Source organism: Drosophila biarmipes, chromosome 2R (assembly GCF_025231255.1).
Source record: "Drosophila biarmipes strain raj3 chromosome 2R, RU_DBia_V1.1, whole genome shotgun sequence".
NCBI classification, from domain to species: Eukaryota; Metazoa; Arthropoda; class Insecta; order Diptera; family Drosophilidae; genus Drosophila; species Drosophila biarmipes.
This window is the reverse complement of record NC_066615.1, coordinates 4071526-4086096: the sequence shown is the minus strand read 5'-3', so window position 1 is coordinate 4086096 and position 14571 is coordinate 4071526. Positions and strand designations below refer to the sequence as shown.

Here is a 14571-nt window from a genome sequence, read left to right as displayed (position 1 = left end):
GAAATTTGTTTTTCAGTTAGTGTATTACGTACTGACTTCGGAGGTGGGGTGGCAGCTAAGATTGTACGATTATGCTTTTAATTGTCAGAAATTCGAAAAATTATGATAAAGTAATAAATAAACAGCCATATACAGCATCATAAATAATTGAAGCCAACTAAAAATGTTAAACTGATCTATTTTATTTTTACGGCAAACCTTTTCATTACATTTTTATCTCACAAATTATAAACAAGTTATTTTTCGAAATTTTAATAAAACGGAATATACATTTGTTTAATGCGTTATGCTGATACGTTTTGTAGAGTAGGTCAAACAACCCCAAAAGTACTCATCAAACTTGATCCTTTTATAAAATAGAATTGATTTAAAAGTTCGAAAAACAAACTAAAAAATTATTTTGAGTGTACAAGCTTTATTTAATATTTCATAGACCACTTAGCAATCTAGATTACAAACGGCTCAGTCGCAATGGGGCATCACGTTGAAGAGGGCCGACATCAGCTGAAGATAGTCCTCTTCCACCATTTGAACCTGCGACAATTCAGAGTATCCATTCTCCGTGGGCGGTGGGAAGTACTGCAGGTCAATGGCAGCTAATTCGTCCTCTAAAAAGGCTTCGCCCGCCTGCTGAGCGGGGTACAAACGCTTCCGACTGTCTCTGGCGTCCAAAGTCGAGGACATTGCGGTTCCTTGAGGTGCCGCTATGGGACTCATCTCGCTGCTCATGTCGAAGTTGTGAGGCGGAGGTGTGCGTTGCTGTTGTTGTAGGTGCAGTCTGCGAACCACGTTAACTCGCAGCTCATTAGCAGTTGCGTTGCTGCGGCGCACAATATCCGTGGTCCGAAATGAACTGGGGGAACTCCTCGCTGGATCGGAGAACTTCAGCCTGTAGTGACCGTGCTTGCGTCGCAGCCAAGGACTTCGGTTTTCCTTATAATCCACTATAACCTTGCGGCGCACGAATTCATTAAAGATCACCAGCTCGTTGCTAATGTCCCGACGCACGATTTGCTTCCAGCGAGTCTCCAGATTTGGACAGCGTATTATGTAGATGGCCTGCGAAGCCACCAGCATGAGCAGGTGTTCCAACGCCAGCAGACAAAGCTGTCCGTCCATGTTGGAGAGCAATTCACTGGCTGGGCAGCTGACGGACGAAATTGAGACGGTGGACAGAGATTTGGAGAATGTGCGATTGGTCTGGCTGCCTACACAGATGTCCGCATCATCGTTGTCCCCGGTTTGCTCCACATTGGGAAGTGTATTCAGGGGCACCTCATTGAAGCCATGATTTTGCTACAGAATAAATAGAGTGAGATACAGGTACCTCCCATTGCGATTTCAGACCTACGCACCATATTTAAGGCCTTAACGTATATGTTAACCAAGTTGAGAATGATTCCGAATGTGAGCGTCACATTCTCTTCGTTCAACTTGGGTGCTCCAAACTTCACATCTAGCAGTGCTGAGTACTTGGAAGGGTCGTATATACTGCAGCACAATAGTTCCATCAAATCAGGACTGAATCTCAACAAGGACTTTACGCAGTAAATAATAATATCCGTAAGGCTACAAGAAGATAATAAAACAGTAAGTATATTGAAAACCCTATTACACAATGTTTAAAAATCTCACTCGTTGCAAGCAGAGATGATTTCATCATCAATTATTATAGCCTCTGTGCTGCGCAGGATTTCCAGCTGCGATCGTCGACCAGCCAGGAGACACTTTAGATTTCTTTGCTGATGGAACAAAGATGAACAGTGACACAAGAGGCCCTGTACTGCACGCTGTTGATCGGAAATATCACGGATTAAAATCATAATCAGACGATCCATTACAATCGAACTCACCATTATATTGGCGAGCGATGCATCGTTGTCTTGTTTCCACTCTTTGTGGTGTTCTGTAAGACTGGCCACCAAGGTAACAGCTGCTTTTATTAGTTGCATGGCTGCCGGTTCTAAGGATTGTTTGCTCAGTAGCAAGGCATCCTCCAGGTAGACAGCGTGAATACCGACAAACTGGAAAGCTTCTTGGAGGAAACATCTCTTGTGCTTTTCATAGATGATGGTAACGAGCTCGATACCCCTAGCGTAAACCGGCCACCATTGCTCCACGGTCCAGCGCTCTGCATCCGCCGCCGCCGGCTTAGTAAACTCATACTTGGACTGTAGAAGTTCCCTCGGCGGCAGCAGTTTCAGCCACAAGTGCTCTCCTACATCGCAGTGCAGGAACTCCACGGAGCAGTGACCTTTAGCGAACACGATTAAGACATCCAATAGTTGGACACTTAGAACCTGTTTGCTACACAAGGGTAGTGTTTTAGAGACGCAGCGCACGAGCCGTTGAAACAGCCGAACCGACACGAAGGGCAGATCCCAGTTTCCTGGACCATCGTTGTGGAAAATGGTGGCCACGGCCTTAAGCAGGTTGAGGCACAGGATCAGTGAGTTGGTGGAAGCCTTGCCATCTGAATTGTCGGAACTATTTAGGCACTGTGTTTTTTCCATGCTCACCGAGTTCTCCATGTGCTGAAGCTCGCTGCAAATGATGCTTACGACGGAGTTAAGGAAGCGAAGGGCGATAGACGAGTCCCGGATAAGCAGATCGGTGTACAGATGGGTGCACTTGGTCACAATGGCCAGGCATGCTTCTTTGGCCCTTACATGCTGATCCTCGTAGCAGGAGCAAATGCGATTCATTAGCTGCAACAGCAGCTCCATTAGCTCCTGCTCCTCCTCCGCGCTGTTTGTGTACGAGTGCTTAAATTGCAGTAGAAGGAACACGTACAGTTCAGCCAGTATGATAAACGGACGCATGTCCTCGAGATATTGTGAGCGATCAACCAAGACTTTTAGGCACTTCTGGGCCATCAGCTTGAATTGCGACTCGGGTATGGTCATGAACTTTGGCTGTTTCTTCAGCAAAATCACTATCAGATCTTTGAAAGCTTGCAGGCAGCAGATCCAGTCGGGCAGCTCGTCGGAGGAGCTCAAATTATTTCCAGCCGGAACCTTCGGCATGTTGAATACGTAGTTTAGCCAGGTCCCGAATTGCTCCGCCTGAAAGAATTTGTTCATCACGTCCAGCAATGCCGCATTGTTTCCATTGCCCGCGTAAACCTCAATGGATAAGATGTTTAGGAGCTGTGTATAGATCCTTACGTTCGGCTGAAGTTCGGTGAAGAGCGGTGCGCAGAGCTTTTGCCAAAACTGTTTATCCTTTACCAGTTCGTCTACTAGCATCTGCAGATTGTGTTTCCAGAGCGAGTGAAAGATGTTCATGATCTTGGCGGGTAAAGCCTGCTGTATGGTCAGTGGTTCTACATGAAGGGCATCCAGAAACTCTCTCATGTAGGTGACAATACTCTCACCGATATTGGGAAGACATTCCTTGCCAAAGAAAGAGCGAGAGCGTTTGTCGTGTGCGTAGTTGACCTTAAAGAAAGCTTCAGTGACGCCGGGCTGCTTGGCAATGCAAGCGTCCACAAGCTCCAGGACGGCTAGTTTGATGGAATCGCTTTCCAGCTCATCAGGCAACTTCTGCATAAAGGTCAATCTGATTTGATCCGCCTCCATATCCAAACAAGCCAAAAGAGACATGTTGAACTCGAGAGCGATTCTCTTTAGCAACCGGCAAGATAAGATCGGTAGCCACCTATCAAAGATGTTGCTCATGTAGCTGCATACTGTGGGAATGATGCGTAGGGTATCGCGCTGTTTTGGTTGCGTGTATATCAATGCCTCCAAAGGCGACAGGCTTTCGCTGCTTCCATATACCTTGTCTTTCAGACGGAGCAACTGCATTAGAATGCGCATGGACAAGCGCACCAGCATCATTAAGCCGTGTGGCTGCTGCTGCATCCAATTCGTCTCTAGCTCCATGGTATACTGCACATAGGCGTTGCCAACACCTACGAATCTGATGATGAAATATTGTAAAGTAAGAATTTTGTGATTATATGTAAAGGAAGCCGCACCTCAAAAGAATCAGACCATTATCCAAATTCAGAAGCGAATAGACGCACACCTTCAGCAAGAGCTCGCGCTGTTTGCACGTGGATCCACTACTGGTGTTAAACAAGTCCAAGATGTCGCAAATGAAACTTAGAACCTCAAAGTAGATTTTGTTTCTCTCCAACTGAGAGCGAAAGTGCCATGTGTGCAAGTGCGGAAACACATCCCTCAGCAAAAATATCAGACCCGGAATTTCAACTTGGATATGACGATTCCGTTTTAGCTTGGTGTATGTGCGCAGGAACCCGAGGTAAGAGAGGAGAAATTCGTAGCGCTCGCTCTTCTTTTCTACGTTATCAATGACGGAGCCGAGAAAGCGTGACTCGAAGCCAACTCCACTGGCATTGGCATACATCTTGAAGTCATATTGGGATCCCTGGCTAATGGTGGGCAGGATGTGCAGGTTGCTGATTCGTGAAAATATCTCCTCGTCCACCAGGGGCAGCAGAGCTGTGCACACATTTAAACAACAGGAAAGAAGTCCGACTGGAGGGCACTGTACGCTCTTGAACTTGTGCAGCAGATCGACGCACATCTCGGTGGGGTGCACCATCTCGGCGCTTATGCCAGAAATGGATTGACTGAGCAGGACGGCGCTTTCTAAAAATCTTAAACCAGCTTCCACATGACGGATGCGCTCGCTGGATTCAAAGTCACCATGTAGGTTACCCGTCTCCCGAAGCAGACAGTTAATTTCGTGGTGAAGTGCGTCAAAGAAGTTAACCTGTGTGCGAAAGTGCATGAAGCAGCCGGAGGGATGTTGGATGGCGGTGCAACTAGTTCCTGCGGGTATGGTAAAGTCGATTCGCGGAAAGGGACGCACACTGGCTATAAGCTCAAATTCATCCGCGTCCACCTCTCTGAGTTTGTGCAGATTCTCGTCGTACAGGAGAGCCAGTATGGGCAGAGATTCAAGCTGGCTCTTTACCTGTATAAATTAAATAAATTAGCCTAACGTCTTGAATTATAACAGGCTCTGGCTCACATAGTTGCCTTGACCAGCTTTTGTCAGCGATTGTGCCAGCTTCGACAGATGTGTGAATTCTAGGGGAAAGTTCTCCAAAAGGGTTTTGTACAGCGATCGCGGTCCATCATCTGGATTAGAATTAATTTTTGGTTAAAAACTTTTGTTTACCATGTATAATATTCTACCTACCTTCCCGATTGCAGAAGTCCTTTGCTAAATGGGACCAGGAAACAAGTTCGCAGAGAAGTTCGTAGATGCCTTCATAACGGGCACAGCTGCCATCGCCATCGAACAGGTTGCACATGTATCCCAACTGGTTATAGATCGTCTTGCGCACAATCCGCGAGAGCATCGAGTCATCGGCGAACATAGAATGCCTGGCAATTAGGTGCAGTTGGACAAAGCACTTCAGATCTACTGCTCGCTTTCCCAGCTGACGGCACCGTAACAGACTAGAAGCGTCGTCGGCATCGTTGGTTCCTCGCAGACGTAGCAGCATCCAAACTAGTAGTAAAGGGCCGTGCTCCGGTCGATGGTGCATGCTGGCAATGTCCACCTGCAGATCCTCTACCAGTTTTTCAATAAGGTTGGCGTGCTCCTGTGGCTTCTCAAAGTCCAAGCACTTCAGAATAAGAACCAGCTCGGAGTAGGTTAGACTGCGAATTAACTCCTGGTGGTATGGTTGGTTGTCGTCGAGGTAATTTTGAATTTTTCCGAAAGAGTTTTGCTTGCATGCGGCAAATATCCTCTTGATCTGTTCCAAGCCCATAGGCAGGTGTTCCGCCAGCAAGAGCAGGATGTGCAGCACCTCGTTGATCTCGCGGGCGTTCCTCTCCGACCAGGCTATCAAACGCTCGGTGGAGTGGAAGCACTCGCCCGCCATCAGCTTTCTGGGTGGCAGTTCGCAAATCAGGCTCTCCAGCTGATCCAAGTATGAATCTCTAAAACGGGAAAGGGTAACTTTCTCCACCACGGCACGATACTCCTGGTTATAGGGATGATTCGGTACACGGTGGAACACGATCAGGTTCTTAACGATCTTCAGGACTATCATGCGCTCCAGGGAGTAGTAGTGACGAATGTCCTCGTGCAGCTTGGCCATATTTGTCTCGGTCGATATCAGTTGGGTGAGTAGGCTGGCCGAGCCGCGGTACTCCTGGGTGAGGTAGTAGCACAGAATCTCCCAGCACTGGGCGGATTCCAGATCCAGTAGATCTTGAAGTCGCTCGGTGAAGGGCAGCAGCTTTTCTTGCTTCTTCTCTTTGAGCAGCGTTCCCAGCTGGACGTTGGAAGCGCTCTTGGGTTTGAATTGGAGCACGCCGGCCTGGAGCTCGGTGGCCACGCTCATCAGCTCCTCGCGAACCAATTCTTGGGGAGTCTCATAGTGAATTCCCGAGACCATCTGCCACAGGCGCTTCCAGTCGGTGCTGAAGGTGGGATTACAGGGGATTAGATTCAGGCACCCGTTACTTCCAAACTCCAGATACCTACATCACGTTCCTCTCCACCGTGGGCATTGTTTCGTCTCTCTCTTAACAACTAAAATTACAATTATTTAATAACAAATAGTGTTCCACGCGCAAATTCGCAGCGTTGGAATGGTGGCAACTCCAAAAAAGCCGGAAAAAACAGATGGTAGCTCTGGCAGTATATCGATAAGCGATAGTTAACATTTTCTTGAATTGTCCGTTAGAAAATAGACCTACAATGGGAACTTGTAGATTAAGTATACTTAAATGAAAGTACCACAAAATACACTTAATATTCTACTTTAAAATTAACTCCTTAAATCATTGTTGTGATTTTTACAAAATTCTGTCATTTTTTAAACACATTGGGCATTTTCAATTAGCCCAATTTACCTAAGATTAAAAAGAATATAACTTTCGATATAGCACAGCGTTATGTTCCTTTAACAAACAAATGAACAAATGATTTTCGCTTCCTTATTGTTCTCTCCCCTAGAAAATAATTGGTAAGAAAATTATAGATAACATTTATAGAGTAAAAGATACTTCTTTATTTGTCTTATATATGTACATCCGCAATAATAATCAAAACCTCTGTTTTATTATATTTACTCATAAGTCGCTGAAGACCTATCGACAGTAGAGAAGAGAAATGCCAACTGACAGGCCGTTCATGGCAAATCATCATTAGTATTACCTGACATTCCAGTAAGGCCTAATTAGTACCTAACTGTTCTCGAACTTCCAGTGCAGCCCGACTAGAACTATATCGGTTAGACCTTCCAACTGTCCATTCATTCCAGTGAGGCTGTGGCTACGGCTAACAGACCTGCGAAGTCAGAGCGCAGAGTGCGCAGATGCTGCACTATACCACCCACCGAAACACCCAGCCAGAGGACACACTCCAGAGGACACACTCCTTGGAAACTATACCACTACTCCTGGGCTAGCCGCAGCTTCCCCATCCTTTCCAGATCTAAGAGCGAGCGAGAGCGGAGCGGAAAGAGCGCGGAGAGAGTAGGCGCACTCGAAGCTCTCGACGCCTGGAAGCTGCAGCCCGAAAATTGTCCTGTTAGTACGGGATAACTATTGACAGGCGAAAGTTCTAAGAATCCATTATAGGCTGGCTTGAAAATCAGAATAAGCCCAAAATCTGACAGCTCGAATGGCACAAGTTCAGCTTAATGGAGGCAACGGCCAGACGCCCAGTAATGGGAATAACGTCGAGGAGAATGAACGTAAGTCTGCCACTTAGTAAATAACATCAAAACGGGAACTTGAGCGTTTGCCAGGAAAGTAAATAAGTGTTGGTGTGCACAAGCCTAGGCGAAGGATATGTGCACATACATAGCGTGGCATGTATCAGGACATAGGCATGTATGTATGTATCATACATGGTGTATGTCAGCGGCAGCTAGCGTCTTTGACATAGCTAGGATGCTTTTTGGCCTGGCGTTGGGTGGTAGCTTTGAAGAGAGGGAGAGAGAGAAAGAGCTAGAAAATGCAGGATAATAGCAAGAGAGCTAAGAGATTGAAAAGGATGCTGCGAGACCGACAGGGTTGCCACCGCTACCCAAAAGCAACAAGTTTATAGTCATCACTAGGTTTATCTATAAAATCACTATAGTTCGTTTTATATGCAAGTCCTTTTTTAAATGTTACTCCACATGTGTATAGTTTCATAGAAAGGTTGATACCTATTACCTTAACGCTCAACATTCAAGTCCATAACAACACTTTTATCTTTTACATTCTCTTTAGCCTATCAAATAAGCGACGATGACTTGGACGACCTGGATGACGATTGCCTGCTCGAGGAGGCAGAGACCTCGGGAGGAGCCAATAGCATGGGTCGTGGCCCCTATGAGCGGGCCTGGACGACTGAGGCCACGAGAGCTCTGATCCACATACGAGGTCCCATGGAGGGAAGCTTCACAGAGGGCAGGTAAGGGTGTTCGGTCTTAGAAAACGACAGATTTCTTCAGAAATCCGTTCCATTTCAGACAAAAGCGTACAGCTCTTTGGTTGCACTGCACCCGGCAACTCCAACGTTTGGGCTTTCGCTACTCCGCCGCCAAGGTGCAGAAAAAGTGGCACAACATCCTCATCACCTACAACAAGAATCTGAGCAAGAAATACGTATCCGGCTATGTTCACTGGGAGTTCTTCGAGGAGATGTTCAAGTACTTGCAGGGGAAGAAGGCCGACTTTGACATGCACCTGCCTCAGCAGCCGTCAAATGTGCCACAGGCTCCCCCGCCTGCCAATGAACAAAACCAGATCCAAGGACTCACCCAGCAAACTATACAGCTACAACCCACTCCGGTACCCCTAAAACCCGGAACCCCACAAATGCAGCTGCAAATCCAACCCCAGACTGCAGCCAAGGAGGGACAGCCTTATATCACGCCTGTGGACCAGGTCCTGCTGCAGACCCAGATGAATATGGACAGCAAGTCCAACGACGAGTTCGATGAGGATAGCAACAGCATGTCGGAAATGGTACGCCAGCCCAAGATGGAGTACGATGGCGATCATGTTCCGGAAGCCGAACGCACCAGCGATAGCAGCCAGCACCTGGAGGGCAATGGCAAGCTCTATGATCTGGCACGAAGTATGGGGCCAGCTTCTGCCGTTCCCGATGACATCTGGTGGAAGGACTACTTCGAAAGAAAACTGGAGGTGGAGCGGGAGAAGATGGAGCTGCAGCGCAGTTTGCAGCGCGAACAAGTGCAGATCCAGAAAATGTCGTTGGTGCAGCAGGAGCGGATCGAGCGGATGAAGATCGATGCCATCAACAGTCTGACGGCCACGCTGCAGAAACTCGTAGAGGCCAAGTGCCGCAGGGCCTAGGATAAATCGGTTCCTACTCCCGAACCCCCCAGTAACTCTTGATAACTTTAGGCTTCTATTTGTCTGTATCTAGTTGTGTGTGTAAATACAATTTCGGCCAACTGATCAAAATGTCTACGACTGCCACTCGACTTCGAATATGCTGGCCAGTGAGGTTTGCTTGTTGTGAGGCTTCTCCAGGCCATAACTCATGCTCCAAATATCCGTGCTGAAGATCAAACCCTCCCCTGCATTCAAGCGCATTCGCAGGCTTGGACACACTCCCTTGTCGCAGGGTTTTTTGGGTTGCAGAACCACTTCGAAGTGTCCACTCAGTTGCTGGACAAAAACCAGCCCGCGAACGTAAATCTCCACCTGCTTCCGCTTTTGCTGGTGCACTGCCAGTAACCAGCTGGAGTAATACGGAGCCAGGTGGTAAGGGTAGTAGTAGGGACGTTCCAGGAAGAGGCGAGAGGACTTTACCGCCTTCTTCAGGCAGTTTCTCAGCTGTAGGTGCCAAGTGTTTGAGGTTTGTCCTTGCCACGAGCGAATCTTGCCAAGAGCCGCCTCCAGATTAAAAAACTTTTTGAGCAAGAGATTACTGGACACGTCACAGGGTTCACTGGACATCCACTGAGGAGACTTATCCTCTATGAGCTCTACAAGATTGAGGACATCCACTTTCAATCCAGCATCTGTTACAAGGACTGGAAGTCCGCGTTCTAGGTACTCCGATTCCACGGTGGAGTAACTGACATTTGAGGCAGTTGTTATTCCCTCTGTATGGATAACAATAAGATGATCATATAGGGGCGGTCATTGGCCAACTGAACTCACCCAAGGCCTCACACAGAGCACAGTTCTGCCACAGGGTCTCATGCTTATCCAATGGAGATGGAAGCTCCTGGACACTCTCGCCTCTGGAAATCAAGCACTGCGCATTGTAGTAGGGTGTCCAATCCCAGAGAGGGAGGATCTGAACGAGCAGCAATCGACCGACAGCACTCAGCGACCAAGCGAAAGTGTCGCTATACAACCAAAGCAGATAAACAACCACCAGGGGCAACAGGATAAAACACCATTTTGTAATCCTAGCCAGGCGAATTCTCCAAATCAAAGGTTTACATATGGCCAGCATTTCCATTGCAGAGAAGTCCTGACGTCGGCAGTCCTCGAAGAAAACCTTCAGCTCCTCCTCCATGTTCCTAACGCTTTCCCAGTCAGAACTTAAGTGATTCGCTTTTAGCCAGGAAATCCATCGGTTTTCTGGCCACGCACATGCGCGCGATAAGCAATTTCCTGGAGGAAACCTAATTTTCTAACTCATTGCGCGCCCAGACGTGCATCCTAGTGATAAGTGGCACAAAGGACGCTGCTATCAGGGAATGGAAAGTGAAACCATATTGAGCTTTAAGTGTTTATTGCGGTAAGTTGACAAATATAAAACGTTTGGCTTGGGAGAGGTATATCCATTGCGGGTTTTCAGACAAAGAGGGTTTCTTGGGTGCTTCACATCTCTTCGGCGGACGGAGGAGGTCCACGTGGGGGCTTGCACTTGGTGAAGAACTCCTTCATATCGCTGCACTCCTGGGAATCATTTCGGATCGAGTCCGGGCAGTTCTTCATGAGATTTCGGAACACACAGCCCATGAGGTGACCGGCGTCGTGGGGACACGTGGGCATTCCCGGTGGCGGAGAGGGCGCGGGACGAGCAGGCAAGTTGGCCTCGAACTCCACAATTTTGGTGGCACAGGTGGTGAAGGCCTGCGTGGCCGTGGTCTGCAGGCCGGAGCTGTCCTTGAACACCACCTCCAGATAGCTCTTTAGCTTGTCCTGGTCGAGATTCCGGTTCTGGTAGATGCCAGTCTCGTTGAAGATGCACGAGAAGAAGCACTGAAAGGGCACAGTCTAAGTTATTGTGGTCTAAAACCATGTTGCCGGGCTACTCACAGGTGGTGGGTGGGGATGATGGTGGCGACGCTTGCTCTCAAAGGATCCACTGGCCTCCCCATCCGTAGGTGGCGGCGGGGTCATGTCAAACTTTATGCACTTCTGCTTTAACTCGGCGGTTACGAAGTCCGGCATGGGACAGCAGGTTTTGGGACTCACAAAAGGCGGTCGCTTGCTGCAGTCCACGTCGGCAAAAACGGCTGCATTCTGCTAATAGAATAGTTATAGCCGCGCCAAAATCGCGTGATTTCAGGTGATCATACCAGGCAGAGCCCTACAACGAGCAGTAATAGTTGCGGTTTCGAAAGCATTTTCGCTTGGCGGCTCAAAATGGAACTGATTCTCCACTGACCTACGCCCTCAATTTATAGAACACAGCGAACGGTCAAAACTCTAGTCATTGATATATGATTATAATTATGTGGGTATATATATAACGAATACACGGCGTGTGCAAGTCAATTAGCTTTTTTGCCTTCCCATTTTAGTTTGGTTGCAATTATTTTAACTGGCCAGCATCCCAGCAAAGGGCCTAATGTATCGGACTTATCTTCGCATCTCCCTCTCGCACTTGCCTTTAATTCTTGGGATGCTATTTTCAATTCACACGGTGTTATTTAACTTACAACGCAATATTACAGCTTGTTTCCACACAAAAATCCCTTCGGACGGAATAAATGAAATAATTTGAGCGTTTTTTTAAATCGAATTAGGCCAATAATTACATTTAATGAGGCACTAAAAATTGTGAAATACTGGTGAACATGACTAATGAGTAAACAAATTGAATGGGTATATTTTCGGTGGTGATTCGTCAATCGCACCCGCTCGCAGAAATTCGTTTTAATTTGCGCTTGGTACCACCATCTACTAATGTACAGCCAACTTTTAACCAAAAAGAGGTTTAGCCGCGTTCAATGTCGACTCAGTTCAGCTTTTGAGGGTCAGTTGAGTCACGGCCTCTTTGACGGTGGGATACTGAAACCTAAAGCCAGAGGAGATAGCTTTTTGGGGCTGGACTTTGGCTCCACTCAACACCAGGGCGGCCCGCTCCTTTCCAAAGACTGCATGGACCACAAACTCGGGAACGCTGAAGATGCAAGGGCGGTGGAGGGCTTTGGCAAAGGCCTGGCAAAAAGGGATGTATTATAATAAAGCTTTTGATATGCATGCAGACTTTCCTACTTTGCTGAACTCCAAGTTGGTAACTATTTCAGGGGCCACCGCGTTGACCACTCCTGGCAGAGATTTCTCTACGATGTACTGAATCAGACTGCACAGGTCGTGAAGATGAATCCAGGGCATTGTCTGCTTGCCACTGCCCAAGGGACCTCCCACTCCCAGTTTGAAGGGCAGCCACATGGACTGAATCATTCCTCCGCCATGTCCCACAACAGCACCACATCTGAGGATGGTCTGAAAGAAATTAGGTGGTTGTACTGGGGGTTTCTAGCGATTGGCCAGCAGTAACTTACAGACTTGCAGACCTGCTCGCCGCCAGTGTGGACAGCCTCCTCCCAGGCCAGGCACAATCTGGACATGTAGTCGAACCCCTGCACCTTGTCCTCCTCGGTGTAAACCTTGGACTCCGATGGCGGATAGTGACTAACACCGCAGAGATTCACAAAGGAGGTGACCTGGGGAGCCGCCTTAATGGCCTGAGCCAAAGTTTTGGAGGAGTTGATGCGGGAGTTCCACACGTTTTGCTGGAATCCAGGGGTCCAGCGGCGTGTTGGATCCAGGGTATTCTGGCCAGTGGCATTTACCACAGCGTTGACGGACCCAGGAATCCCATTCTTCTCCAGCTCGTGCCAGGTGATGCGCTTGGAACCGGGCATCCGGGAAATGACCGTCACATCGTAGCCCTTTTGTGTCAAATGTTTGGCCAGATTGCGTCCAATGAAGCCGGTGCCGCCGCCTGAGCAAAAATGCTGGTTAGTTCACCTGGCCAGAGGCCGTGGTTTCCACCTTTGAACGTACCTATTAGGGCGTGCCTCGACATTTTCGGAATCATAGGATCAGCGAAACCTTCGCTGATTTTTGCGAATTACGACACTCCGCAAATCGTGATGTAAACAAACACAGCTGATTTTGCAGAAGGTTGCCAGACCTCTGCGTATATATGGATAGTGGATGCCATATTTTCACAAATTTCAAGCCGTAAGCGCTCAAATTTTTGGATGTTTTATTTAGTGGCAAAATGTTAGATTTGCATATTATACCTTTAAAACTAAAAGCTATTTAACAACTAGGAGCAATAGCAGCAATAGCATATTCTCATCTTGAAAATGGAAAAAAAAAGAGAGAACGCTGTAGTAAAGTGCCTCGCTATCAGATACCCGTTACTCAGCTTAAGAGGGCAAAAGCGGTAAGTAAGCAGCAGTGCGATATTGTAAAGAGCCATCTACAGACAGATTTAAGCGTTTTGGGCACTTGTGGGCGTTGTGGGCGTGGCAAAATTTTTTAAGTCAATCGATAGGTATTGGTAAGGCTAATACATTTCAGTAAACATTTTGTGGCGCTGAAGTGGACGAGGCAAGATGTTGTATTATGTATTGTGCTTAAACGATAGGTATGGACGAGACCAAAACGTTTAAGTTAAAATTTTGTTTCTAGCATAAAACTGTGGCCCTAAAGTTTTCCGCGAATTATGGGCGTTAGTGTGGGCGTGGCACCCTGCTGAAACAAAGCCCGGGAATCTACATGAATCTACATCTGACTCTTCTACCTATTATAGATTCCGATATCTTCGGACGGACATTCAGACAGACGGACGGACAGACGGGCAGACATACAGAGGGACATGGCTAAATCGACTCGCCCAGTGATCCTGATCAGGAACATAAATACTTTATGGGGTCGGAAACGCTTCCCTCTGCCTGTTACATCATTTCCGACGAATCAAGTATGACGTTTTACTCTACGAGAAACGGGTAAGTTAGAAAGCAAGTTGGCTTCGGCAAGCCGAAGTTTTTATACCCTTGCAGTTATAAGAAATAATCAATGTTAGTAACACCATGTTAAATTATTAGGGATTGCTCCTTCAGTGATATTAAAATAAGATTTTTTGGTACAATTTAAATCGTAATTCTAAAAATAAAAATATTCTATATTCCAGAATAAAAAATATACGTTCAACTTAAAAAAACAATTTTTTTATGTAATCATTTTTTTTATTATTTTCCTTACCATTACGTTAGACTCGTCCGATTTCTATAAAATTTAATTCGAAATTCATAAAAATACAAAAAGTGGTATTCCCAATAGTATTTATACAAGATTATTTAAAGCCTTAGATACTATTAAAAAGAAGGAATATGACGTTTATAGAATA

At 46.9% G+C, this 14571-nt stretch overlaps 5 protein-coding genes across 6 annotated transcripts; 1 reads left to right on the top strand and 4 right to left on the bottom strand.

Moving 5' to 3' along the window:
- Positions 1-395: 395 nt before the first annotated feature.
- LOC108029664 (nucleoporin Nup188) lies at positions 396-6595 on the bottom strand. Its single transcript, XM_017102091.3, has 8 exons — positions 6478-6595; positions 5176-6413; positions 5005-5114; positions 3983-4947; positions 1854-3924; positions 1636-1790; positions 1356-1569; positions 396-1296 (listed from the first exon to the last, which is right to left on the bottom strand). The coding sequence occupies exons 1-8, from the start codon at positions 6501-6503 to the stop codon at positions 463-465; spliced, it is 5613 nt and encodes a 1870-aa protein (XP_016957580.1). The 5' UTR covers positions 6504-6595; the 3' UTR covers positions 396-462.
- A 655-nt stretch (positions 6596-7250) lies between these two features.
- On the top strand, positions 7251-9308 carry LOC108029386 (uncharacterized). Its single transcript, XM_017101614.3, has 3 exons — positions 7251-7693; positions 8217-8400; positions 8459-9308. The coding sequence occupies exons 1-3, from the start codon at positions 7621-7623 to the stop codon at positions 9306-9308; spliced, it is 1107 nt and encodes a 368-aa protein (XP_016957103.1). The 5' UTR covers positions 7251-7620.
- A 105-nt stretch (positions 9309-9413) lies between these two features.
- Positions 9414-10494, bottom strand: LOC108029388 (uncharacterized). Its single transcript, XM_017101615.3, has 2 exons — positions 10125-10494; positions 9414-10066 (listed from the first exon to the last, which is right to left on the bottom strand). Exons 1-2 carry the CDS (start codon positions 10486-10488, stop codon positions 9423-9425), a joined length of 1008 nt encoding a protein of 335 aa, XP_016957104.1. The 5' UTR covers positions 10489-10494; the 3' UTR covers positions 9414-9422.
- A 196-nt stretch (positions 10495-10690) lies between these two features.
- On the bottom strand, positions 10691-11620 carry LOC108029774 (general odorant-binding protein 67). 2 transcript variants are annotated; one of them, XM_017102284.3, is made up of 3 exons: positions 11501-11620; positions 11238-11444; positions 10691-11180 (listed from the first exon to the last, which is right to left on the bottom strand). In XM_017102284.3, the coding sequence occupies exons 1-3, from the start codon at positions 11546-11548 to the stop codon at positions 10797-10799; spliced, it is 639 nt and encodes a 212-aa protein (XP_016957773.1). In that variant the 5' UTR covers positions 11549-11620; the 3' UTR covers positions 10691-10796. The 2 variants fall into 2 exon arrangements, with proteins under 2 accessions (XP_016957773.1, XP_016957772.1); XM_017102283.3 differs by having other exon boundaries at positions 11238-11447; positions 11501-11611.
- Positions 11621-12030: 410 nt separating this feature from the next.
- LOC108029773 (epimerase family protein SDR39U1) lies at positions 12031-13338 on the bottom strand. Its single transcript, XM_017102282.3, has 4 exons — positions 13218-13338; positions 12713-13155; positions 12423-12653; positions 12031-12365 (listed from the first exon to the last, which is right to left on the bottom strand). Exons 1-4 carry the CDS (start codon positions 13249-13251, stop codon positions 12168-12170), a joined length of 906 nt encoding a protein of 301 aa, XP_016957771.1. The 5' UTR covers positions 13252-13338; the 3' UTR covers positions 12031-12167.
- Between the last annotated feature and the right edge of the window lie 1233 nt (positions 13339-14571).

Coding starts and splice junctions, on each gene's coding strand:
- LOC108029664 (XM_017102091.3), bottom strand. CDS start 6,503: ATGCCCACGGTGGAGAGGAACGTGAT. Junction 6,414..6,477: donor ACGGTGGAGAGGAACGTGAT/GTAGGTATCTGG, acceptor TCCCACCTTCAG/CACCGACTGGAAGCGCCTGT. Junction 1,297..1,355: donor ACGTTAAGGCCTTAAATATG/GTGCGTAGGTCT, acceptor TTTATTCTGTAG/CAAAATCATGGCTTCAATGA.
- LOC108029386 (XM_017101614.3), top strand. CDS start 7,621: ATGGCACAAGTTCAGCTTAATGGAGGCAACGGCCAGACGCCCAGTAAT. Junction 7,694..8,216: donor TAACGTCGAGGAGAATGAAC/GTAAGTCTGCCA, acceptor CATTCTCTTTAG/CCTATCAAATAAGCGACGAT. Junction 8,401..8,458: donor GGAAGCTTCACAGAGGGCAG/GTAAGGGTGTTC, acceptor GTTCCATTTCAG/ACAAAAGCGTACAGCTCTTT.
- LOC108029388 (XM_017101615.3), bottom strand. CDS start 10,488: ATGGAGGAGGAGCTGAAGGTTTTCTTCGAGGACTGCCGACGTCAGGAC. Junction 10,067..10,124: donor TGCTCTGTGTGAGGCCTTGG/GTGAGTTCAGTT, acceptor TTATCCATACAG/AGGGAATAACAACTGCCTCA.
- LOC108029774 (XM_017102283.3), bottom strand. CDS start 11,548: ATGCTTTCGAAACCGCAACTATTACTGCTCGTTGTAGGGCTCTGCCTG. Junction 11,448..11,500: donor TCGTTGTAGGGCTCTGCCTG/GTATGATCACCT, acceptor CTATTCTATTAG/CAGAATGCAGCCGTTTTTGC. Junction 11,181..11,237: donor ATCATCCCCACCCACCACCT/GTGAGTAGCCCG, acceptor GTGCCCTTTCAG/TGCTTCTTCTCGTGCATCTT.
- LOC108029773 (XM_017102282.3), bottom strand. CDS start 13,251: ATGATTCCGAAAATGTCGAGGCACGCCCTAATAG. Junction 13,156..13,217: donor GTCGAGGCACGCCCTAATAG/GTACGTTCAAAG, acceptor ATTTTTGCTCAG/GCGGCGGCACCGGCTTCATT. Junction 12,366..12,422: donor CCAACTTGGAGTTCAGCAAA/GTAGGAAAGTCT, acceptor CCTTTTTGCCAG/GCCTTTGCCAAAGCCCTCCA.